The sequence below is a fragment of the Rhopilema esculentum genome, chromosome 8, assembly GCF_057945365.1.
Source record: "Rhopilema esculentum isolate cy_ngs chromosome 8, ASM5794536v1, whole genome shotgun sequence".
In the NCBI taxonomy this organism is placed as follows: Eukaryota; Metazoa; Cnidaria; class Scyphozoa; order Rhizostomeae; family Rhizostomatidae; genus Rhopilema; species Rhopilema esculentum.
This window is the reverse complement of record NC_142822.1, coordinates 2,043,718-2,066,276: the sequence shown is the minus strand read 5'-3', so window position 1 is coordinate 2,066,276 and position 22,559 is coordinate 2,043,718. Positions and strand designations below refer to the sequence as shown.

The following is a 22,559-nucleotide window of genomic DNA, read 5'->3' as shown; positions in this document are numbered from 1 at the left end:
CATTTTTAGTGGATGTGGTTCAATTTTTTCCGCCATGCCCTAAACCGGGCCCTTTGAATTTGCTAGCCACCCTTCAATTTTGAAGCCAGCCGCCCCTGTCCTTTTGTGAGGTTTGCATGCTTTATGTTCGTGAAAGCTCCCGTTTAAAAGGACGTCTGGATTGTAAGGAAGAGGCCAGTAGAAAGTCAGAAACGTGGGATGAAATGGAAGTTTGGAAGTTGGTTGCATGTGCTGGTTGCATGTGCCTGTTGCCCCTTGTACTTCAGCAGAAAAGTCGATGAATCTGATTTCAAAGAAGAAAGTAGACCTACAGATTTCTACTTATCGATGCATTAGATGGCAACAGATAATGTTAACACTAGGTACATGCAAAGTTAAAACTAGATTAGAAAAATTGGGAGCTTAAGCTAATTGGTCCAAAGACGTTGCAATCCTTTTAAGGCAATTTGTCAGCAAACACGAATAATTATAAAAAATTGAGACGACTTGTCTTGGAACAAGTACTAATACGTTTATTGGCATAACATTGGGTAAGTTGGTATGGACACTCGAAGCATCAAATTGAGACTTCAGTTCTTGTACCTAAATCAATATGTAACATGAATAATAAACAAATAATTTTTATTCCATAGACAACAATGTGAAACTGTTATGTGAAAATGTACACTTGACTTCTTCAAGTTCACATAGCAATTACAATAAACATCACTTTTAGCCACGCCAAATGTTTCTTAAAAAGTTGTGATACTTTTCAGCGGATTATGACTGTAAATGAATCTAAATATTTGGATCTGAAGTGTATTGGACTGTATATCTTTTATTTACCTACCAGATTTGGGCAATTATCGCCCCTTTCAGAAAATACTTGCTTCTGTCCTTTCTTATTTTTAAACAGATCGATCGAGAGGAGATTTCCATTACTTTGAGAATAGATTTATTGAGCTTGATGATAATTGAACATCAAACTAATCACTAAGCAAGAAAAGACACCAAGCAAAGAACAAAAGGGGTTCCCATTCAAGAAGAACTGCTATTACTTTGGATCCGTTAGAGTTAACTGTCCAAAGAAGAATAAACTTTCCAAAAAATTTGTAACCTTTTATTGCAAAAAGATTGGGGGGGGCTATAGCCCCTGTTAGCCCAATGGCTGTGCGGTGCCTGCATGTTGCGGGCAGTGAATAGGAAAACGTTTTACACACAGCCAAGGAGAATATGAAATCTCACAGTAGTATCATGTGACGGCGTGGTGAAGGGAATTTCCTAGAATTTAACGACGTCATCGGGGGATTACAATAAAGTTAACAAGGGACATGAAACTTTTGTGGCTGGTTTAACCACATGTTTCAGAACTGTTGCGAAATCGTACCATAAATTGGTTGCTATAGTTGTTGTTTCTAAATGAAGGGTCATGTGGTTCTTATGCATGTATTCAAAGCTTTTTCGATCTTTTGTAATTTTGGTTTGTAACCGGGAGCTGGTACTGCATATATAAATAAATCAAAAGAAAAAGAGGTTCATTAAAAATGAGTTTGGATGACATGAAGGACGTGTACACTTCTTTTGGTTAACCCAGTGGCATAAACAGGGGCGTTGTGGCTAGACGGGACACCCAGAGATTTTAAGTGTGTTTGTAAAACCCAGGTAATATCCTATGTGAACAAAACCCTTGGTGAAAAAATCCCTCATTTACATGTAGACCATATGTAGACTCATTTACAAGTGGTATGAAAAGTGATCCGATACGTCCCGTACTACATTCCATCTCGTGTAAGCTTTCACTCCGGAACCTCGTTCTGAATCTCAAGGAAAGTTCTCATCAACGGATTCTATCTACATCTTTACTCTTCGAGCTAGTCATAGCATAGCCGAGTAATTTATGGTAGGTGTTTTAGACGCAATTGAGGGGCAAAACACTTGAAAAACAATTGCACAAATCTTGAAGGGTTTTTCCAGAAGCGGCACACAGGGGCAACCTGTCCCCCTATTCCCTGGCAAGATCAATTTTGTATTTCGTGTAAATTCAATGAAATATTGTTAGAGAAGGGGCAATATTTGGCAACATATTTTTTGCGATATAATCATTTAATTTTGAAACTGGTTTATGTAATAAAATGTTAGTCACGTGCGATCCCTATTGGTGCAATTGGCATTCCCGGCTGGAAAAGGGTCAGTTCCTGACAGTAAAAAGGGCGTGACAGTATTTTTGCTTTGTCCGCCATTTCCCCCCTTCCCTGAGCCACTGACTGGCACTGCCACTGGTTTTTTCAGCTTCTTTGGTAGGAACTTAGATGGATTCATTGATACTTATCATATTTCACTCCTTTGAAAGAGAACGACACTGATCTCCCACACAAGTCGTTTTGCTCAATTTTGTTCGGGAGTGGGGTCAAGTCGCCCACCCCATCCCGCCGATTTAATTTGCCGAATGATATCAATTTAAATATATGCTTCTAGTTTAGAACATTGAGGATATAGAAAAACCACGGAAAAAGATCTACAAAGAACTTCCTTGACACATGTCTTTTGTCGTTTTAGGGATATTTTGTGATTAAACGAGTCCTTCGATTCTCTCCGATTGCCTACCCCTCTGTTGGAAGGTCAAGCCCCTCTGTCGGAGAATTTCTAGCGCCGCCACTGACAACTTATGGAGAATTGGGCTACGAGTAGAGATTTCGGGAATAACCTCCTCCAAATTTCACTTGCAGCCAGTTAATTCCAGCGAAGAGGGAAATCCCCTCAGACGGGGACTTTGGACTTTGTCTATAAAATGCCATTCACATTTACTATCATTCAGAAGGAAGATGGACCAACTTCAAGAATTAAGAGAGAGGGCAATAGCATTCGCAAATTCAGCTTACAATCTTATGAAAGAGTATGACAAAACATATCAAGCTGCATCTCACGTTGGGGCAATCGTATTTGACAATCTACGACCAGTCTACAGAAATATCGATCGTCAGCTGTTGAGAGCATCCACGAGGAACAAAAAACTTGTTTGCATCATTGACAACTTTCAAGATCAAATACTTACACTGAAAGATTTCATGTGTAAAATTTACGATGAGTCTCAGGGTTTGCAGCAAGACGACTTGAAAAGATCAATTGGCCATGTGATTGGCAATTTGTCATCTTCACTTAATATTGTTGCCTTAATCAGACACAAACTTGGTGATCAAAGGCTCCCAGTGTCCTGGTACGATAAAGAAGGACAACTTGAAACTGTGATGACAGAGCGAGTAGCTGACTACCTTCCAGCAGGTACGTCAAGAGAACTTGTTTATACAGTCCGTAATTACGCCATATCGCATGAAGTGATAATTTGTGCGGAGATGATGTTTCAATACTTCCAACGTTTATGAAGTCATGGCAGCTTCTAAAAGAAACACAAAATAAAAGATGATTGGAGAGGTACGACAAGCCAACAAACGAACAGAGACAAATAAACTTATTCATAAGACGCAATTATTCATGTAAATATGAGAAATTGTTTGTTAATAATAGAAATTGTTTTGCTTGTTTATATTTTACAGTGTACAAAATGTTCAATATTTATTATAAACTTGCGTCACATAATGTCTGAGTTTCATTTCACGATTCTTACTCGCGTTTTTTCTAAATATTTACTTTGTTATTCGAAGTAACAGAACAATAAACATTTTATAAGAATTTCAATCGAAGAACAACAAACGAACAAAGCCTTCGTAAGTCGGGCACAAACAAATGATAGGCCTGACGAAGAACTGGACACACAAAATACTTTAATCGATTTAAAGCAAAATTAAACAATTTCCCAGTCTTTATAAAATTATTGTGACATTCATATAATTTCTCAAACAGATTTTTCCTTACAAAGTCACTCACAATTCTTTCGCTGGGCCTAAGTCCAATGATAAAGGTGGAAATTTATCGAAGGGTTCGGATAAAAAATTACTGTCATAGAAAACACATCTGAGTAGACCGGGTGCTAATAACATCTTTTAAATGCTGAAAATAGGAAATTTGATCAATAAGTTATTTTTACAGAAAGAAAAATTGTGGAAACCTTTTACGCACATGACAGAGTTGTAAAGGGTATTTCCCAGAATTGAACGTCTCTTCTGATTGATAAAATCCGCCTGTAGGGAATCTTCTTTATTACGTAATCCTTTATATTCGGCACACTAGCAATCGAGACTCAAAAAGGTAGACAAAAATTAGAATAATGGCTATTTGTCTCGCATGATTAAATTGGTGCAATGACTAGCATACAAAGAAATTCCAAAACACTTTTTCGAAGATTTTTCAATACCGTAAATCGCCAAATCTATGACCATGACAACAAACCAAAACTCACATTTTGGGATAGTTGGAGGGTCATGGTGATTGGCAACCTTCTGATAGAAGATGCTACCTTACCTGATGATGATTAATCCCCGAATAGGCCGAACACGTATAAACCTTCTTCCTGAAAATGCTCGCATCCTGAAAATTTTTTAACATGCCCCCACCAACGAATAACACCCCCACCCTAACATGAAATTAAATTAGGAATGCCAGCACTGCAAGAATAACACAACTGCGCATTATTGACACAGAAAATCGATAAATTGAGCGGGCGCAATATTTATGAAAAAGAGGACACCCTGTAAAATATAGAGGTTCTTTGTTGGTTGACAGTGGGTCTTTAATAAGCCCCCGGTGGGGTTAAAAGCCGGGTTACACGATCACTTTTTACCATCACCTTTTTCGATATTGGACCAACATGCTGAAAAGTGATCGTGTAACATACTAAAATTGTCCATTTTCGCTTGTCAGTTGTTAATCCTCTATCATTGGAAATTTTACTCTGAAGGTAAAATCAAGTTCATCACTTTTTTTCAAAGGCGCCGACAAATTCTTACGTCACACAATGTTTTGATGAGGCCTACGGGAACGGCCTAGAGTTTCGGGGAAAAAAGGAAATGACGTGAATTGTGCTCAGAAACATAATTATTAGCAGAAAACGAATATGAATAATGATTTGGAGTAAATCAAAAAGCAGCACATTACAGAAATATAAAAGCAGTTTAATAAAATATACTCATTTTTTATAAGAAACCATCCTCGACAGTGAGTGCCCCAGTTCCTTAAGGTTCAGTAGTATATGCACCGTTTTAATCCAAGATTGATAACACATTCAGCCGCGAATAGAAAAACTATACTATATAGGAGATATTGACAAAGAGACTGCCGATGACAATGAAAATATCAAAATTTTGGACTAAGATATCTTTTGTGCTTGATTTATACTTGAATATGATATTGCATGAAGAATTGTTAAGTAAAACTGCAAATAAAATGAACTTGAAAATCGTGAAAGATTTCGATCTATTTTCTGATGTATTGTACTCTAAAGAGTGTCAGGTATTTCAAAATGTTTGAGCCTTTTTTATTTCAAATATGCATTGTAATTAGTTTATTTGCAATTTATATGAATTTGCCAGTACACAAATTTGAGTAACATAGAAAAAATTAAGGTTTGCAATAAAAAACATTCATTGAAAAAGAATAGGCCATTCAACAGAACCTGAAAGAAAGTCAAGAAACAGAAGGTGGTTCCTATACAGACAAGAAGCGGACAGTCCGCAAAGCAGACAGACCGCAAAGAGGACAGTCCGCAAAGCAGACAGACCGCAAAGAGGACAGTCCGCAAAGCAGACAGACCGCAAAGCAGACAGACCCCAAGGCAGGCGCAATTTTCTGGAACGAAGTGTCACTTCCTTTTGACATATATAATAACTAGATATATATACATAATAATAACTCTTACATATAAATAATAACTCATAAATATATGAAGTAGTCTAACTTTTATTATCTCGCTTTTATCTATCTCAATTTAAAAAATTTTTCATGCAATGTTTTTTCAGATGAAACACATTATCCAGAACTTTGCGGAACCTAACCTTGCTTTTACAGAAAAAAAGCAATAACGTTTTCAGAACTTTTTCAAGAAGACAGAAAACGATTTCCATTAGAAATAAAATCACTTTTTACTTTATCTTTAACCCAGGTACTCAGAGGGTAGTCGAAAAAATCATTACTGGTCAAGATTACTGCATCTTTCTTGGTCAAATGTTTATTATTGCAAAGTGTAGAATTTTTCGAACGAGTGGTATTTGCCCTGTTTGCTGCATTAATATCCCACTGCAGTTGAAAGGGAGCAAGTTTATCGAGTTTTCAATTGCTCAGTACTTCTTGTAGTTTAACATAGAGACTCAAAATAGTCAGGGGACTGGGGCTCAGGATTTGTGTTTGTTTTTGGAAGATCAATAATCTGGTACCAAGGATGGTAGTTTGGACTTGGCAACTCTAAGAGATTTTCGAGTCGAAAGCTACGATAATCTTGGGTAGACTCATTTGTACGAGGACGAATAGTCGGATCAGAGAAGGAGCCATAATACCATTATACGAGATATGGGCAATAAAAGATTTGAAGTTTTCTGACGCAGGCACCGCGGAGCAAGTGGGGGGCTGGGGGGGGCTAAAACTCCCCAACTTTTGCAAAGAATGCAAGAAATTAAGAAGTGAACCACCACTAAAGCCCCTTTTTACTCTGTTTTAGCCCCCGCTCTTTTAAGACCCCCCATTTTTCTCAACACTCCACAGCGAATTTGTGACAAATTCAACTGATTTACACATTTAGAGGTATTTCATGATGGTCTTTCAGGTTATGGGACCGATCCAAATTCAAAATTGCCAAAAAGACCTGTGTGACGTCATCACTTGGAAGGTAGCCCGTTCAACACAGTGAATTTATAAAGAGTCGTTACAAACAAAAATTAAAATAACTGAACATGCGATATAAATTATTTATAAATTATAAATTATCCTCCTTAAATTAAAAAAGACGTGAAAATTTATTAAGCTGTGGTAAACGAAAGAAATCCACAAATCCATTGCGGTACTGTTTATTGATAATCGTACATGTATAGGGTATAGAAACAAAGTATACTGACTCATGGAATAAATTAAGTCCTTCCTCTATCAAAACTTGTTTAACGGGTTATACTATTGCATATTTTACATGGAATTCGAGAGTCAACCAATCAAAGGCACTCATCTTGCATAAATTAGTCCATGGACAATAAATGTATGAGATTGTTGAAAACGGGCTGGTAAACTTCTACCTTCGAGAATAAAGGTGTGTGTTGAATCGTGTTTAAAACTGCTAAGATTTCTCTTGTAGATAAATTTTCACAGATGGTGGATACTTCAGATGATAGCTATAGCTTTGTAAGTTCTGTAAATGGAAACTACAGGCGAGTTTGCAACACTGGACTACTCCTGCTGGATGTAAAAGTCTTCGACGACGGAAGCTGAGAATTTTCATACCTGGTTGGCTGTTCTTTTCATTGATGTAAACGAAAACCTAGCATTTCAACCACGGACAAGTTGGCTGAATCTTACTTTATCTTAATGGGCTAATACCTTATATTTTGTCTTTGGATTTTCATTCAATTGGAAATTCACCGAAGTTCAGCGTGTAACTTCTTAGGCCGCTACCCAAAGTCACCTGCCTAGCACAAAATGGCACGTCAAAACGCCGCCGTAACAGGGTCTGTCAATGGCTCACATCCAACAAACAGCGTTGAGAGAAGTAATTCTAAAGGTTCAAGGTCCCTTTCAGTACTTGCTATGATCGACAAGATTTATGAAGCCCTCGCGGAGGCAAAGCACAATAAAGCACATGTTGAGAGATTCCGAGGCACTACTGAAGACATCGTTAAAGCGCTCAATGGAATCGATGTTAATCATATCAGGAATGCGGAATTTTACTCAGATCTGAAGGAGACCCTCTGCAAAATTTATTATCATATAATGGAGGCATCGACAAGAAACAAATGGTTAAGATACGTAATGGCTAAAAAAGATGAAATAACCCGTGAAGAAGTCCAAAAGCACGTCGACAACCTGGTGAGCAGGATTGTTTTCTCGAATGCTCAGAGAATCAAACAAAAGCGTCGCTCACCATCTCCGTCACCAAGCTCTGATGGGACGAATGGTAGTCATACCAACTCGGCCTGTTGTTGCTGTGACGTAGACATGGAGTCACACGAGAGATAAAAGCTCATCTGACTTTAACACTAAAAAAATTTCCAGGTTAAGCCTTTTTCAAAAGAAATGCTAAGCTTTTTAAGTTTGATTATTTAATAATTTGTTTAATAATTTATCTTTTAAATATCTACTTTGTAAGTTTAAATGTATCTGCCACTGTTCATTAAGCAGCCGTAAGTCGGCTTGAAATTTTGGGTCTTAATAGGTCCTTACACAAACTTTATGAAAAAATGCGATATTTTGCAGCTGATTTATGAATGATTTAACTGATGCAACAACTGCAAAATTTGCTATGAAGAATTTGTGCTGCCTTAGCTAAACACTTAGTTCTAGACTAATATTCCTATTTCTTCAAAAACATATATAAATTTGTCAAAAGCTCCTCATCCATGAAAAATTTCCATTTGCCCCAACATGTAGTTAAAAAACTCTGATAAGGAAAGTTCTACTTTTGGCATAGTGCAGCATAAACTGCATTTGGATTATTAAGAAACATCAGAGTGGTTGCCAGAAATACTTGTGAGTATCAAAGTTATGCACATCTTTATCCAAAATAACCCACAATCCAAATGTTAAGGCTTCATACTTTAATATTTCATGCTAATTTTCAGATGCAAACCCAATCATAATCAGCCCTCCTTCAATCAGAAATCTGAATACCTAATGCAAGACATTGAAAAACTTCAGACTTTCTTCTTACAAAGTGGTGTTTGTCATTAAGGTTGGTGATCCTTTCATATTGCAGTGGCTTGTCACATCATACATTACCAATACTGTGTCTCTGTAAATGTACTTCAGCATTATAAAATTCAATACAAGTAAAAGTAGCTAAAAATTGCCCAATTTTTTTCAGCTTCATATAATCCTGCTTGCTGAGATAATGAGTAATAGAGCTTACAATTTAAATGTAACCTTTCATCCAATTACTACCAAGTTATGTAATAGGGCAATTCTGTGATTAAATTTGTTATATGCCATTTATAGATAAAAACCAATTATTTTAATTGTGTTTAATCTATTTATATAATTATTTATAATACTTTCCACATGTCTTTTTTTGTAAACTTCTCAAAGAATCTTTGCCAGATTTGTAGTTTATTCCCAAAATAGGGAAATTTGAAAATAGAACTGAAGAGCAGAAAGATATCATACTTAAAGTACTTTTAGTCTGACACTCTTCAGAGCATAAGCATCAGGTAATGTTCAAAGGTAACAAAAAAATTATTTCTAGATGCAGATCAAAATTTATTTGAGAGAAAGAAAAGGGCGTCTGATTGGTTCTTTGTTTTTGACCAATGATATGTTTCTGCTCTTCAGTGTTATTACAAATTTTGCAGTGCCAAAAACTTATTTGGTTGATAAGGAAATTATTGTATACAAGACTTAAGTGCAGATAATTAAAATTGCAGATAATGAAACCATTGTGACAGTTACAAAGGAACACATGATGAAAAAATATAAAACTAACTAAGAATACAAAATACTATTGAAAATTGTATATTACAGGGAAAAGCAGGTTGCAAAATTGTGAGAACTCCAAGAAAGCTGATCAGCTTTCATAAGGTTTTATTTGGAATAGATACCTTGATGTATATTGCATTCATTAGCTGATTTGATTTAAAAATACAGTACCAAGATTCCCATCTCTGAACTGTCTTAGGAAGTGTAATGATGTGTTTAGGTAGTTGGGTTTATTTCCTGAAAAAAAAACAGTCTGTCATTTAATATTAATAGCTTCTCTGTGAACCCCATGCATAAGGCATAAAAATTTTCATTTCAACAAATAGTGAATTACAAGGAATTAAAATCAATGATAAAACAAAACTAAGGAAAACTAGAATAATTAAAGCAAATGAATTAAAGAATAAAAGTTGAATTGGAGCAGGATGCCTAAATTAAACAGAAACATGCATCATCAAATTGATTTTTTCTAAATAAACCAAACAGTCAAGAAGGGTTCTAATAGAATCCAATATGAGTATGAAAATAAATAAGTCAATATATTATAATAGTTGTCAATAAAGACTTGGAGGCCAATCTGCAGAGTTTGGCTGAGGCATGTGCAAGGTAAGGGTAGTGCTGCACACCAAAATATGAGATTGAATGGCAAATTTACAATAGTAAAAAACTTCTTTTTACATGCCATATATAAAGAAAAAGGTTTGTAAGCAGACGACGTAGCGATATGACTGATACAAGCAAGATATGTTGTCAAAAACTTTGACTCTACGGATTTTCTTACAGGATATGGTATACTTCAAATAATTTCTCTGCAGCTTTGCCAGGATCAAGTTTTGTGCTACAAAATTCACTTTGCACCCGTCCCTCCAACAAAATCAAAACATGTTGGTCATTGGAACTTGTGCATATTATGAGTCAAAGAAATACTACACTAACTCAAAGAAGAAAATTCACAGGGTTAGGCACAAACTTCGATACATTTTCCAACAATTGATTAAGTTTATCCTATGTCTCTTTGTAAAAATCCTAAGGATAATTGTCAACAATGTATCCAGAAATAATATGTTGTTCATTTAAAAATATATTTAAGCCTCGTATCAGTAAAGAAATGAAATTTCTTGCACAAAAAGGTCAAAATTGTCTCATGAAGATTTTAACGAGTCTTAAACCCTACAAGCGTACAAAAACCACATTTTGAATTCTAAGCAAGGTATTAAAGACTGGAATTAAAATCGATTGTGCCTTGTAGAATAAAAACCATTTTGCAAAATGCTTTCTGATTCAGTAGGCTTAAAAAACCAAAAAACCATGCAAATCTTTGGCAAAATACTGTCTTTTACTCTACTGCATAACCATTGTTTTTCTAAAAACTTTACCACATGCATACAAAATACCAAATCTATTGCCAATATCAGGCTGCCATAAACAATACCATATTATTCTATAGCATCATTGGTAGTTAGCAAAGAAAACAATATATTGAGAAGCAGACAGATTTAAAGCACAGAAATTAGTCAAAGGTATTGGAAGTGAATTCCTTGATTGCGAAAATGAGATACAATTTGATAACTTTGTGAAGAAAGAAACTTACCATCCCAAAAGCCAGTTTTTCTTGCAATATACATGCTTAATGTGTCAAAATCATCTGAAGGCCCAGGAAGTCCAAAATACTGGACATATCTGGAAAAAGAAAAAAGAAGCATCATATCACTCATGGAAAGAGTCCCATAATATTACACATCATTAGGAAATATCTGCTGCATAAATTGACAATGCAACTTTTGCAAAAGGAGCGAGTACTGTGACTTTCCTTAAAAATGCTATGCAGTTTTAAAATTAGCGTGAGTAAGTTAAACAATTTCATAAAATTTTACGTTTTCGTTTATTCTGTAAACTTTATTTGAAACCTAATAGATTGATTTTGTAATTTTCTTTGTACATATCTTTATTATGCAAATGTGAATCTAAAAAAAATTGAATTCGTTTAGACATATCGCTAATTAGTTGCCAAGGCCATGTGAGTTTGGCGTTTTTAGTTTCCGTTGAAAAAGCGAATCCAGCCAAATTTTTTTGTCGAAGGTGTCCCAGTACTTTTTTGAACTTAAGTGTACATATGAACAATGTTTTTTAAAACTGATGTTGTAAATATAAAGTAAGTCTTAATCAAAGTAAGTCTCACCATTCTTATTGGATCTAAACTAAATCACGATTATAAAAAGACAAAGATTATAATCAAGTGACACAAATTTATAATCTTTTTATCTGTGATTCTTTCGTATTACTTTATGAAAGAAACAGAGTTTTACAAACCTAGAAGACCTTATTTACAAGAGTAGAACAACTCCAAAGGACCTAAAATCCTGTAATATCTGGGTAGCAAAAGATGCTAGTGTTTCTATATTACTGTTTGATGTTGGGGCAGGAGCCTAAAAGATTCACCATTTTGGATGGCAGTGCCATTTTGCATAAATTAATCTGGCTGATACTCATTGGCTGAAAGGTTCAACAAAGGCCACAAAGCTACTGGTTTGAAAATAACTTCTATTCAAAGATTTCAACTGTAATTTCCATAAACAACTTCAAAGGGTGTTTATTGTAAAATCATCAAAAGTAGAGCAGGCAATCCATGTTTAGAATGTCGTATAATGACTTGGGTCAAACATTTGATTAGAAATGAACAAAATATTTGGCATGTATTGTCTTCCAATTTAGCATTGTGAATTGTTTCTGCAAATTCATCAGAATATGGGCAGGAGTGGTGAAATATCGAAAAAGAAAAAATTGAAGTTTTTTGTAAAACAAAGAAGAAACAGACATTATAAGGTACCAAATGCATTTTAATAAATCATTAAAGTATATGGCAGTCACATTTGAAAAGTACCTTGTATTTATTATTGCTCGTGAGTTTTTTGGTAACATGTGCAGCAAACAGCAGGTGACAATAATGTAATATTTTTAAAACATCAGGGCAATGTCAAAGTAAATTATCGATTCCCAAAGATTTGATTTTTTTAAAAGGGAGTCCTAGTCATTTATCAAACTCTTGTCAAATCAAATCATTTATCACGACTTGTCAAAATCAATGCATTTTATATTTCTATACAACATTTGAATATTGTAACTCCAACGATGCTTTTGAAAACCTATATGATAATAAGACTGCTAACATTCTGCTCGTAAAATCCGTGTGGCATTGTTTGAAATCAATATACTCCTAAAATTTAGCAAAGCAACAATCTTAACGATCTTAATCTTTCAAAATTGGGCGGAATAGAGCTTTGGTATGAAACAAGGATAGCGATAAAAACGGAAAGAAACAATTATTTCAAGGCTTGAGGCTGGTAGGGTTTGGGAATCGAATGAGAGAAAACAGGAGCCTACCGATACTTCTTCTGTTTGTTGAGAGTGTAAAGAAGATAATCTGCAACGACATCTTCGCCTATTTGGCGGTCAGGAAAGCAACCTATAAATCATGAAGGAAAGAAAATTACATTAAACTAAAATACTTACTGTAAAACTATAAGCTGAAAAATTGCTAATTGTTATTGAAAAAGCTAATCCAACAGCTTTTATTCAAACCTTAATAACAGAAAATTAGATATTATTATGTTATAATTATATATACGAAACTAGTAAGATTTCGGCACCGAATGAAAAGACTAGAGGAAATGGACTTAATGCAGAGGAAATGGAGTGCATATAAGGATGCACTTAAAAGAGCACGTGGAAAAGACTCGATGCAATTGGCAATTTCCTTGACTATTCCATAGTATTAAATTAATATGTTAGCTCCATTTTATTAGTAAACCATTACTAATGAAGACGAAAGTCAAAAAGTTTTCGTGGAAGTGTTTTTCTTGAAAACCGTATTTTTAGGACACTAGGAGTGAGAGTTTTTGAAAGTATACACAAAAAAATATTCGAATACAGCAGCTTGCTGTTGAAAACCTTTCACCAACACTGGCTAATCTTCTGAAATTCTGCCACATCAAAAAAACTTCTAGCAACTGATTCTCGAAAGTCCAAACGGAAAGAGACGCTATAAAGGTCGTACCTACTATTGACAATTTCATTGCCATTTCAAGATCTTCGATGTGTGGGGGGATCACACCTGGGAAAATAAGAGACATTAACTAGCTCCTTCCGAGAACTTCCAAAAAATGCATAACATCATAAAATGTTCAATAGAACTATTTCCAGAAAAATTTTCAGTGTTTCAAATCTTTTGGCAAAAGCCAATTAAATTGACAGTAATTGGAACCCATCACCAACGTTTATCTCGAAATCCAATAATTGGCAACTCTGACAACGGAAAAATATCTTTATCCCAATATTTCTTTAATGATGCAAAGAATTTGTAGAAGCAAAATCTAGGAGAATGGTCACCTCAGAGGCAGAAATTAATTTCCAGGGAGTGGAGCAAACTCTCCAAAAACGAGCAAATTTACCGACAAATGACAGAGTTTACCGACAAAAGAAATAAAAACAGCGTTAAAACTGTTAATTTAGCAACACCTAGGAGGGTTCTCGCCATCCATATTCCTGCTATTTTCACCCCAGTGCACTCGATATCAACAGGACTGAAATTTCAGTCGTATACTACAAGCCTACCTACAAATTCTTGGAGCCTTTCGTAATGTTATCCTTCGATTAACCAACTTAACTACAAATTTTTTTATTCATAAAAAACTGGTTTATCAGAAACTAGAACTAGCATGGCCAAAAATTTAAAAAAATTCAGAACGGGGATCAGGAAAAATCAAAAAATGTAAATTTCAGTTTTCAAAAAAGGTGTCGAAAAGTTTTAATTTTGTTTATTTTTCTTTGGAAAAGGTAGCATACTTTGGGTTTTTATTAACATGGGTTTTTGTGACGATCTGCGTTGATATTTTTTCAAAAATAATCAACTTTAAGATAATAAGAAAATTATGGGTCCCGAAAATAAGAAATCAACTAAGAAACTTATAGCTACTAAAAAACTATTAAGAAACACCAAAAGTCGGTTGCAAAATCAAAAAACTGTTAGTACTTAGCGCTGATCCAAGTTTCTTATAAAAAGAACGAGTAAAGTATATTGATACCAGACGGACATAAAACTAATCAGGCTTGAGGAATTCTCAGGTTTAAAGTAATCAAAAACTTACCTGGAGTATCGTAAATGTAAATTTTTGGATCTTGGTGAATCTACAAAAGGTGCATCAGGGTTTAGATTAAAATGACAGACACGCTTAAAAATTAAATGACTGTCATTAGACAGTTATCAAACAATATATAAAACGTAATAAGAAACGATTGAGATGAAATAAAATATGCTGCAAACAGAGAATCTTGAATCCGGAAAGCACTATTTTGGAATTGTGGATTCTTAAATCGAGAAAATATAGTTTTTGTTATTTCGGAAAACCTGTTCAGTATCAAAAACCTGCCAAGGTTGGCTGAGCCCCTAAACCAGTGGCGTAACGCAGTTTAGGCGACCTTAGTTCCAGAACTAAGGGCCCCCGACCAAAAAGGGCCCGAAAGGGGCCCCCATCAAATTTTTCGTATTGTGTGCTCTTTGACCATGTTGACAAGGTTTCCTAAAGCCATCCCAAAAGTTCTTACTAAACAGTGTTGCTAACACAACACAACACTGGATTCATTCATTCTGTTTTGTTTTGTTTATTCGCTATAATTCTTCAATGGCTTATTTCAATTATACTGACAATGACAACTTTGACCTTGGCATTCAGATGGCACAGAGAGCAGGTTCATGATAATGTGTGTGAAGGTGGGAACTTCTTGGCATTGGCCTCTCTTATGGCTGAATATGATGAATTTCTAGCAGAAGTTATATCTCTTCCAGGTAGAGCAACAAAATACCTTAGCGCTAAGATCCAAAATAAGCTGATTCACTTGCTTGCAAATACTGTATCCTCGACTTTGGTAGAAAATATTAATTCAGCACCATTCTGGAGTATAATCTTGGATTCCACCAGTGATATTACAAGAGTCGACCAATTAACCGTTGTTATTAGGTGGGCAATCACACGTTATGAGTGAAAACTTTTTTGCTACCCTTCGAGATATCTTCAGTTTTTTTGGCTCTTCCTTGAATAGATGGAGAGATCTTGGAATCGAAGCTGGGAAAGGATCACTGACACTAAAAAAGTTATGTACGACACGTTGGAGCTCTCGCATTGATGCAGTGCGAGCTGTGCGTGACAAGTATCCCCAGATAATGAGGCTTCTGACGCGACTCATCTTAACATCAAACAACAAGAATGAGCGTGACAACGTCTAAAAAAAATTGACACACTAGAATTTATTATTTTCCTTGTATTCTGGGAGAGAATACTAAGATCAGTCAATGCAGTATCAAAGGAGCTTCAGTCCCCTAGGATTGACTTGTCAGTTGCCTCTAGACACTTTAATATTGCACTCTCGGAGCTCCAATATCTTCGAGAATCATGGCAGTCTATAATGCTTACTGCCTCAACACTTGCAAAATCTTGGGATGGATCGCTAGAGTTTCAACAAAAGAGAGGGGTCGGAAGGCAAGATATGAATCAGATGAACTTGTTGTAGATGGAAGACTGATGGATCCTGAGCAAAGTTTTAAGATAAACGTTTTCTACAAGACTGTTGATACAGCATTGATGCAACTGACAGAAAGGTTCAAGGACAAGCAATGGTGACGTCATTATTCAGCTGTCTCTACCCCAACAACCTGGCAACACTGAGTCCTGACATGCTTGAAAATGCAGTACGAGTAATTCGTGAGAAATATCCAAATGACTTTACAGATGAATTAGATTCTGAGATGAGATAATTTGAAACCTAATTCAGAAAGAAGATTGCAGTCAAGAAAACTGTTCTAGAAGTTAATAACCTCATGCTCCAGAGCCGTATTAGTTCATCCTTTCCAGAAATGTACAATCTATTAACACTTTTTGTCACTTTGCCAGTAACTGTTGCATCGGCAGAAATATCATTTTCAAAGTTGAAACTGATAAAGACATATCTAAGATCTACAATGTCACAGGAGAGACTGGACGACCTAGCAACTTTGTCAATTGAGAACAAGGAAGCAAAGAAAATTGACAAAACAAAGCTTATAAAGGATTTTGCCAACGTTAATGCACGTAGAAAAGCTCACGTTGTGAGCAAGAACACCTAATTTACTGTTGGTTTTTTCATATGTGAACATTTTCTTCACCACATCACGTGCATTTCTCGAGGTTCTAAAGGGCACGATTTTAAACATTTTCCAATTACCCCGAACCCCTTTGCCCCGTAGAGCTCACTCCACTTCGCAGTCCCTAAATAAGGGCCCCATCTTAGTAAATTCCTAAGGGCCCCGAGTGTCTCTGTTACGCCACTGCCCTAAACATGTATTAGTTGGTGCATATGCGGTTGCTGGTAGGTCAGAAACAAGGAACCAATAAAATCCAACACACCATTCTTCATTCTGCGTTACTTTCGACCACATCTGGCTATTAAATTCCGCTTACTATTATTGTCGTTATGTGACATTGACACTCTGAGCATTGTCCGACAAAAAGTACTGAAGTATGATGTGTTCTCCTATTTCCAAGCTATTGTCAAATTTTGCGGTACCAAAGGCCTGCCTAGTTGGTCCAGAAAGAGAAATACTAACCAGAATTTTATTCATCAAGGACCTTGTAACACCAGGCAATTTTCCAACTGGCGTAGCAGTTCCTTGAAAAAGTAACGAAAAAGATTTAGAAGTACTTAAGCTTACTACCAAAACAAAGCACAAACGCATTAAAAATGTTGGTTCTTTGTATAAATGAATTTCCTATCATCGTGCAAGAATTAAAACTGGCAGTGTAGAAATGGCCGTTGTAGAAACTGGCTGTTGATTTAAAGGACAAAAAAATTGGTGCCGAAACAAATGTCAAAAAGATCAAGATTACTATTACCTCAGATATATATGGATTATATCTGAAAATGACATAAAAAAAATATGGCTACATTTTCCAATAATCCCTGCCAAAAGTGCTTGGAACACCATGTAACTTAAATACTGTCCTGAATTGACATGAATTGTACAAATGACCCACTGTGCACTTTTTTCCCAACACAATGCTGGCTGAAATATCTTAATCATAAATATCTCATTTGTCGCTCATGACATAAAATCAAACAACATTGTTTTGAGGGAGGTGCTATTTGCCATTCGTGCGCAACATTACGTAGTGCACAAATACATTTGGCAAGGATAAACGGCCTATAGCCAAAGGGTTCGACAGTCAATGCTTCATTACCTCTTCTTAAGTTCAACCGTCTTAAACTGTTGATAAATGATGATTTTCCAGTATTTGGTATTCCACAGACTAATATTCGGTACGACCCTAATCTATCCTGTAAAATACAAGAAAAAACAAAGTTTGTAACTGAAAGTGATGAAAAATTTCGAGCTAAAATTCTACCAGTTCACGCTGAAAAGTAAACCAGCATTTTGAAAATAGATTGGAAAATCGTTCAAATTTATAAACACTTATAAGGAAGAGGCAGAGAAAGGACTTAAGTGTCCTTATGATTTCTCTATTAAAATTTCAAAAAGATTTTTATAGGTTTGAGTTATAAAAAGTTTACAAAACAAAGAAGTATGAAATATAAGAAAATTTATTAAGCAAAGATCATCATATATCATCATCATGTGACAAAGGCATTAGCCTCTGTCCGTAAATGGGTAGATTGACCCAGAACAAGACAAGACATTTAAAGTACTTGTCAATGCCTAGACTTACCAGCAGTGTGCAATCAACAATTGCTTAAACGAAAACCGAAAGGAAGGGTTACAAATAAAGTATGAATATTCTTTTTAGGTATTGAATGAAGGCCCAAGTCGTGGTAGCCACAAGACTCTGGTCTTGGCCTATTTCTGTTCCTAATGATTTTCCATTCTGTCTGAAATGATTGACAATCTCAACTGCTTGAGTCTCAGCCAGAGTACCCAAAGTTCCAAGTCATTAAAAAAGGTATTTTGCTCAAATACTAAACAACTTACTTCATTATCTGAATCTGTCAATATTTCTCCTTGCTTTATCAATTCCAGAATTGTTGGTACAATCTGCAAAAAATTACTTGATAATGCGAATTGAGGAAAAAGCAATGAAACGGTAATCAAATATAATTTCATCAGAGTTGGTTTCATGAAGGGGATGCCAAAAGAATTTGACTGATTTTTTGTTATTAACATTTGGAAAGTTAATGTTTATGTTTTCACTCTCATACTCTTTGTGAGCTGCTTTGCCTCAGGGATAATAGAGTAGCTGGAGTCTGGGAGTTTAAGTTTTTGTAGATCATTTTGCCCTGTGATTCAGATAAGTGTATACAATACCAGAATACCTTTTTCATGGTTGTGCATATTTTGACTCTTCCCACAATAACCTCTTCCTATGTTCCTAACTTTTGGTTATTATATAGCAGAGATTGTTTCTTCCTAATCTTCAAATGTCTTTATCAGTTTTTCAGTAAGATAGGGGGGAGGGGGGGTGGGTGGATGTAATTTCACAGCTGGATCTTTTTCACAGTTCTTAGCAGATTTTCTCAGTTTTTAGCAGGGGGGGAAGGGGGGGGGGAATTCATAGCCAGGTCTTTTCACAGCTTCTTGTTGTTTTTAGGATATACTTAGCTCTATAAGTAAACTGCATTTATCTTCCCTCTTCTTACTTAGGTACCTGAGGTCAGACTGGTGCCTAAGCCTTGTGTTGGGGAAAAGGGAACTTTTCTTGACCATTCCCAGCCCAGAACTCTACATTGCTTGATAATTTGAGTCTTTCAAGGTATATTCAGCCTAATGCCCCTCCTCAAGTAAGAAATTAAAATATAGAAAACTGACAATAAGGAAACATCAAAAGTACAAACAAATATAAAAAATTCAAAACCTTTTTCACATTCCTATCTTTATTTTCCTTGCAATTACTGTCAAATATTGTTTTGCCAAAGTCTTTCAACTTGCTTCTGTAATCCTGAAAAGTAAGAATATGACAAAATAAGTAAACACAAACAATGACAGAACACAAGGTGATTCCAAGTAGTCAGAATGATCATTTGATTCTTGTGATTGGCAACCCCTAAATGCTTGAAGCTTCTTGCAATATATTAATTTGGACTTTTCCTTGCAAACTCTTCTGTCTATGGACATCTTATAGCAAACAAAAAACTTAAAAATGAAACTAAAAGTTTTTTGTTGCATTCAGTCATTTAAAAATTATTTTTTTGGAAAATTGTAGCAATTTTCAGTTTGCAATGTAACAAAATCAATTTTCTGTTTTTAGAACTTGTTCAGAACAAACAAAAGTTTACTTTTGTTTCTGCATCATGATGGCTTTAAATTGTAGCATTGGGAACTGGAAGCATTCTACTGACAATTGCAAATGCAATTAAATTTGTTGCAGGACAATTCATAATATTGGAAATGCTTTCAGATTGCACAACACAAACTTGAATCACGATGACATTGGTGAATAATGCTGTAGTGTCAGCTTTGCTTCAACAACATGTTAATTGTTCAAAAACATATGACTTACCTTGAAAATTCTTTTGTCAACTAGATCAACTTTGTTTAACATAAGCAGATGTGGTTTTTGTGCTACAAATTCAAAGAAGTTAGGATTTCTTCCAATGTTGGGAATGTGTTTAGGAATTAAGGAAAAATATGTAGAAGTATATGTTTTACAGTTAAAAGAAATCTCTAACAGCATCGCATCTCAAATGAAATTCAAGACCTCATACCAGTATTGAAAACTTTTGAAATATGAGTTGTCGAAAATCTGCTACAAAATCAAACTGCAAATACCTTGGCCAACATTTGAAATTTAACAAAGCTAAGAATAACTCAATGGGTTAGCAGTTTTTGTTTTGTCAATTTTAGGCTCTATTTGAAAGTCTCTGTAGAAAGTTTTACTGGCTTTTATGATTTAAAAACACATTGAATGCAGTAGAATATCAGGGCCTTTGAGCATCTGTACAGTACATATGACAATCACAAGAGATGCCTTGCAAAACGTTTTTGGCAGAAAGGATATTCTTGCATCATGGACTTCAATAACACAGTCACAGTGATTTATCATTGCCCTGGCAGCTCTTAATCCTGAAAAAAACGATAAAATGATGATTTACAATTACTGAAACATTTTATACTCTATATACAATTTCTAACAAAACATTTACAAATAGATATGTTACAAATTACAAGTTACAAATGGGAATTGGAGGCAGATTGCAATAAAATAGCACCGTGGTAGCCAAGTGGTTAAGGCACTCAACTGCCATGCCAGTGCTTCAGGTTCGATCACAGCTCACCTATGATCCTCAGTTTGATGCACCCCTAACAGCGCATTCCTCAACCTTTGAAATCAATATGGGACTAAGCTTTACCTTTTTTAAGTTGCTAAAGTGCTCCTTTCCTCCCAGTAGCAGCTTCATTTTTAAACTGGCTTGTAACAACAAGTCTGAATCCATTCACCTGATGGTGTAGCATCCCCACATGAAACAAGTTCAGGCACCTTATAAACTGGCCGAGGCACATAATATTGGGATGCTTTTGTATAATTCTTATATTATGCAATTACATTGCTTTTGTCTTAGCACAAGTTTAGATAGCAGTGACAGTCATCTCAGAGACAGAGCCTGCTTTATGATTCCAAAACCATCCAACATAACCAAAACCATTGGTTTTGCCTTACCCTGTGCACCTCACCCCAAGAGGGAGTATCTTGTGATAAAAGTGGTAGTCAAGAATGAAAGTTTTCTAGTAACTTTAGGAAGGAATCAAAATTTCAATAATGTTCACCTCTATTATAGGGCCCCTAGATTTTTAATAAATAAATGCACTAAAGATGGCATTGAACAAAATAGAAGAGAGCTACTCTAAAAATAAGCACAAGTTTAGATAACAGAGTGACAGTCATCTCAGAGAAAGTATCAAAATAAATTATAAACAGTAACTTTTGTACAAAAACGGGGGGCAAGAAAGGGGCCAAGAAAAATTGTGGAGGGGGCATATAATTTACCATTTAAACTTCTGATTTCAGATAACAAGTACAAAACATACAATATCTCTTTGAGCTATTTGCTGCTCCACGAAATTGAAATTCCCGCGCAGAAAAATACTGAACATGAAAAATTTCGTATGTATCATTTTAAAATAAAGTTTAGGAATAGCTTATCAAAGACATTTCTAGAGGGGGGAGGTATAAGAGAACCAGCCCAGATAATCGTTCTGTAACTTCAAGTTTTTTCTTACCTTTAGCCATGTGACCAGGATACCATTTTCTAAAATTCGAATTCAAGTAATCAGGAAACTTGAATTTCTCTCTAAACGAGGATGCAGTACTCCTGATCCCATTTCGTGACATTTTAAGAGAACATAAAGTTATTTTTCACACTTCTTCGGCCCACCGTCCTGTGCTCCACGAGTGTTGCTGTTGTTTACAATCTTCAGCCTCTTTATCATTTCTCTAGCAACCGTTTCAGGGGGTCGTGGCGATCCCATTTTAGGGGGAGGCTAGAGCCCACCTGACAAATTTCAGCTTCAAATCAAATTATACTTTCAGCATATCAGGTTAATTACAACATGCAGGTTTGAGATAAGGACATAGCATCCCCAAAACACATCTTCTAATCATTTCCTGACATTTTGATGCCTTCTTTGCTTGGCTCGAAACTTTCCCTTCTTTTTTCTATACTTTTAAATGAATTTCCATCTTATCCAGAGAAAGCGAGGTGAAAAAGCACTAAATTTTTCGTAAAATCAGTCAAATCATCATTTCAAAAATAACGAAGAGATTACATTTATATAAAAAATTCTAGAACATTTTCACGTAAATAAAATACTGATTTTAGCATATTTTACAAATATATACAATCCTTGCCAAAATTGTTGGAACACTTGCGCAAAGCTGAAACTTTTTATGAAAAATCCCCCCCTACCCCCATTACAATGTTGTTCAATTGGGCTGTTTGATCCTGAAGGTAAAACTTTTTTCACAGAAAGCTGTATGAAAGTATTG

The 22,559-nt window shown here is 35.4% G+C and overlaps 2 protein-coding genes across 2 annotated transcripts; one reads left to right on the top strand and one right to left on the bottom strand.

Annotated features, from left to right (window-relative positions):
- The first annotated feature begins 7,548 nt into the window (after nt 1-7,548).
- On the top strand, nt 7,549-9,120 carry LOC148959786 (uncharacterized). Its single transcript, XM_089109736.1, has one exon. The coding sequence runs from the start codon at nt 7,549-7,551 to the stop codon at nt 8,083-8,085; it is 537 nt and encodes a 178-aa protein (XP_088965862.1). The 3' UTR covers nt 8,086-9,120.
- Nucleotides 9,121-9,497: 377 nt separating this feature from the next.
- Nucleotides 9,498-22,248, bottom strand: LOC135694357 (mitochondrial ribosome-associated GTPase 1). The gene is made up of 11 exons (XM_089109735.1): nt 21,794-22,248; nt 20,076-20,638; nt 19,431-19,514; nt 18,551-18,613; nt 17,805-17,901; nt 17,174-17,235; nt 14,682-14,721; nt 13,592-13,648; nt 12,919-13,000; nt 11,129-11,217; nt 9,498-9,774 (listed from the first exon to the last, which is right to left on the bottom strand). The coding sequence occupies exons 2-11, from the start codon at nt 20,247-20,249 to the stop codon at nt 9,680-9,682; spliced, it is 843 nt and encodes a 280-aa protein (XP_088965861.1). The 5' UTR covers nt 20,250-20,638; nt 21,794-22,248; the 3' UTR covers nt 9,498-9,679.
- Nucleotides 22,249-22,559: the final 311 nt, after the last annotated feature.

Bases quoted from the DNA above. Each gene is read 5' to 3' on its own strand.
- LOC148959786 (XM_089109736.1), top strand. From the start codon at position 7,549: ATGGCACGTCAAAACGCCGCCGTAACAGGGTCTGTCAATGGCTCACAT.
- LOC135694357 (XM_089109735.1), bottom strand. From the start codon at position 20,249: ATGCTGTTAGAGATTTCTTTTAACTGTAAAACATATACTTCTACATAT. The intron at 19,515-20,075 runs GTAAGTCATATG...CTTACTTTTCAG, and splicing joins TTGACAAAAGAATTTTCAAG to GATTACAGAAGCAAGTTGAA. The intron at 17,902-18,550 runs GTAAGTTGTTTA...TGTATTTTACAG, and splicing joins TGACAGATTCAGATAATGAA to GATAGATTAGGGTCGTACCG.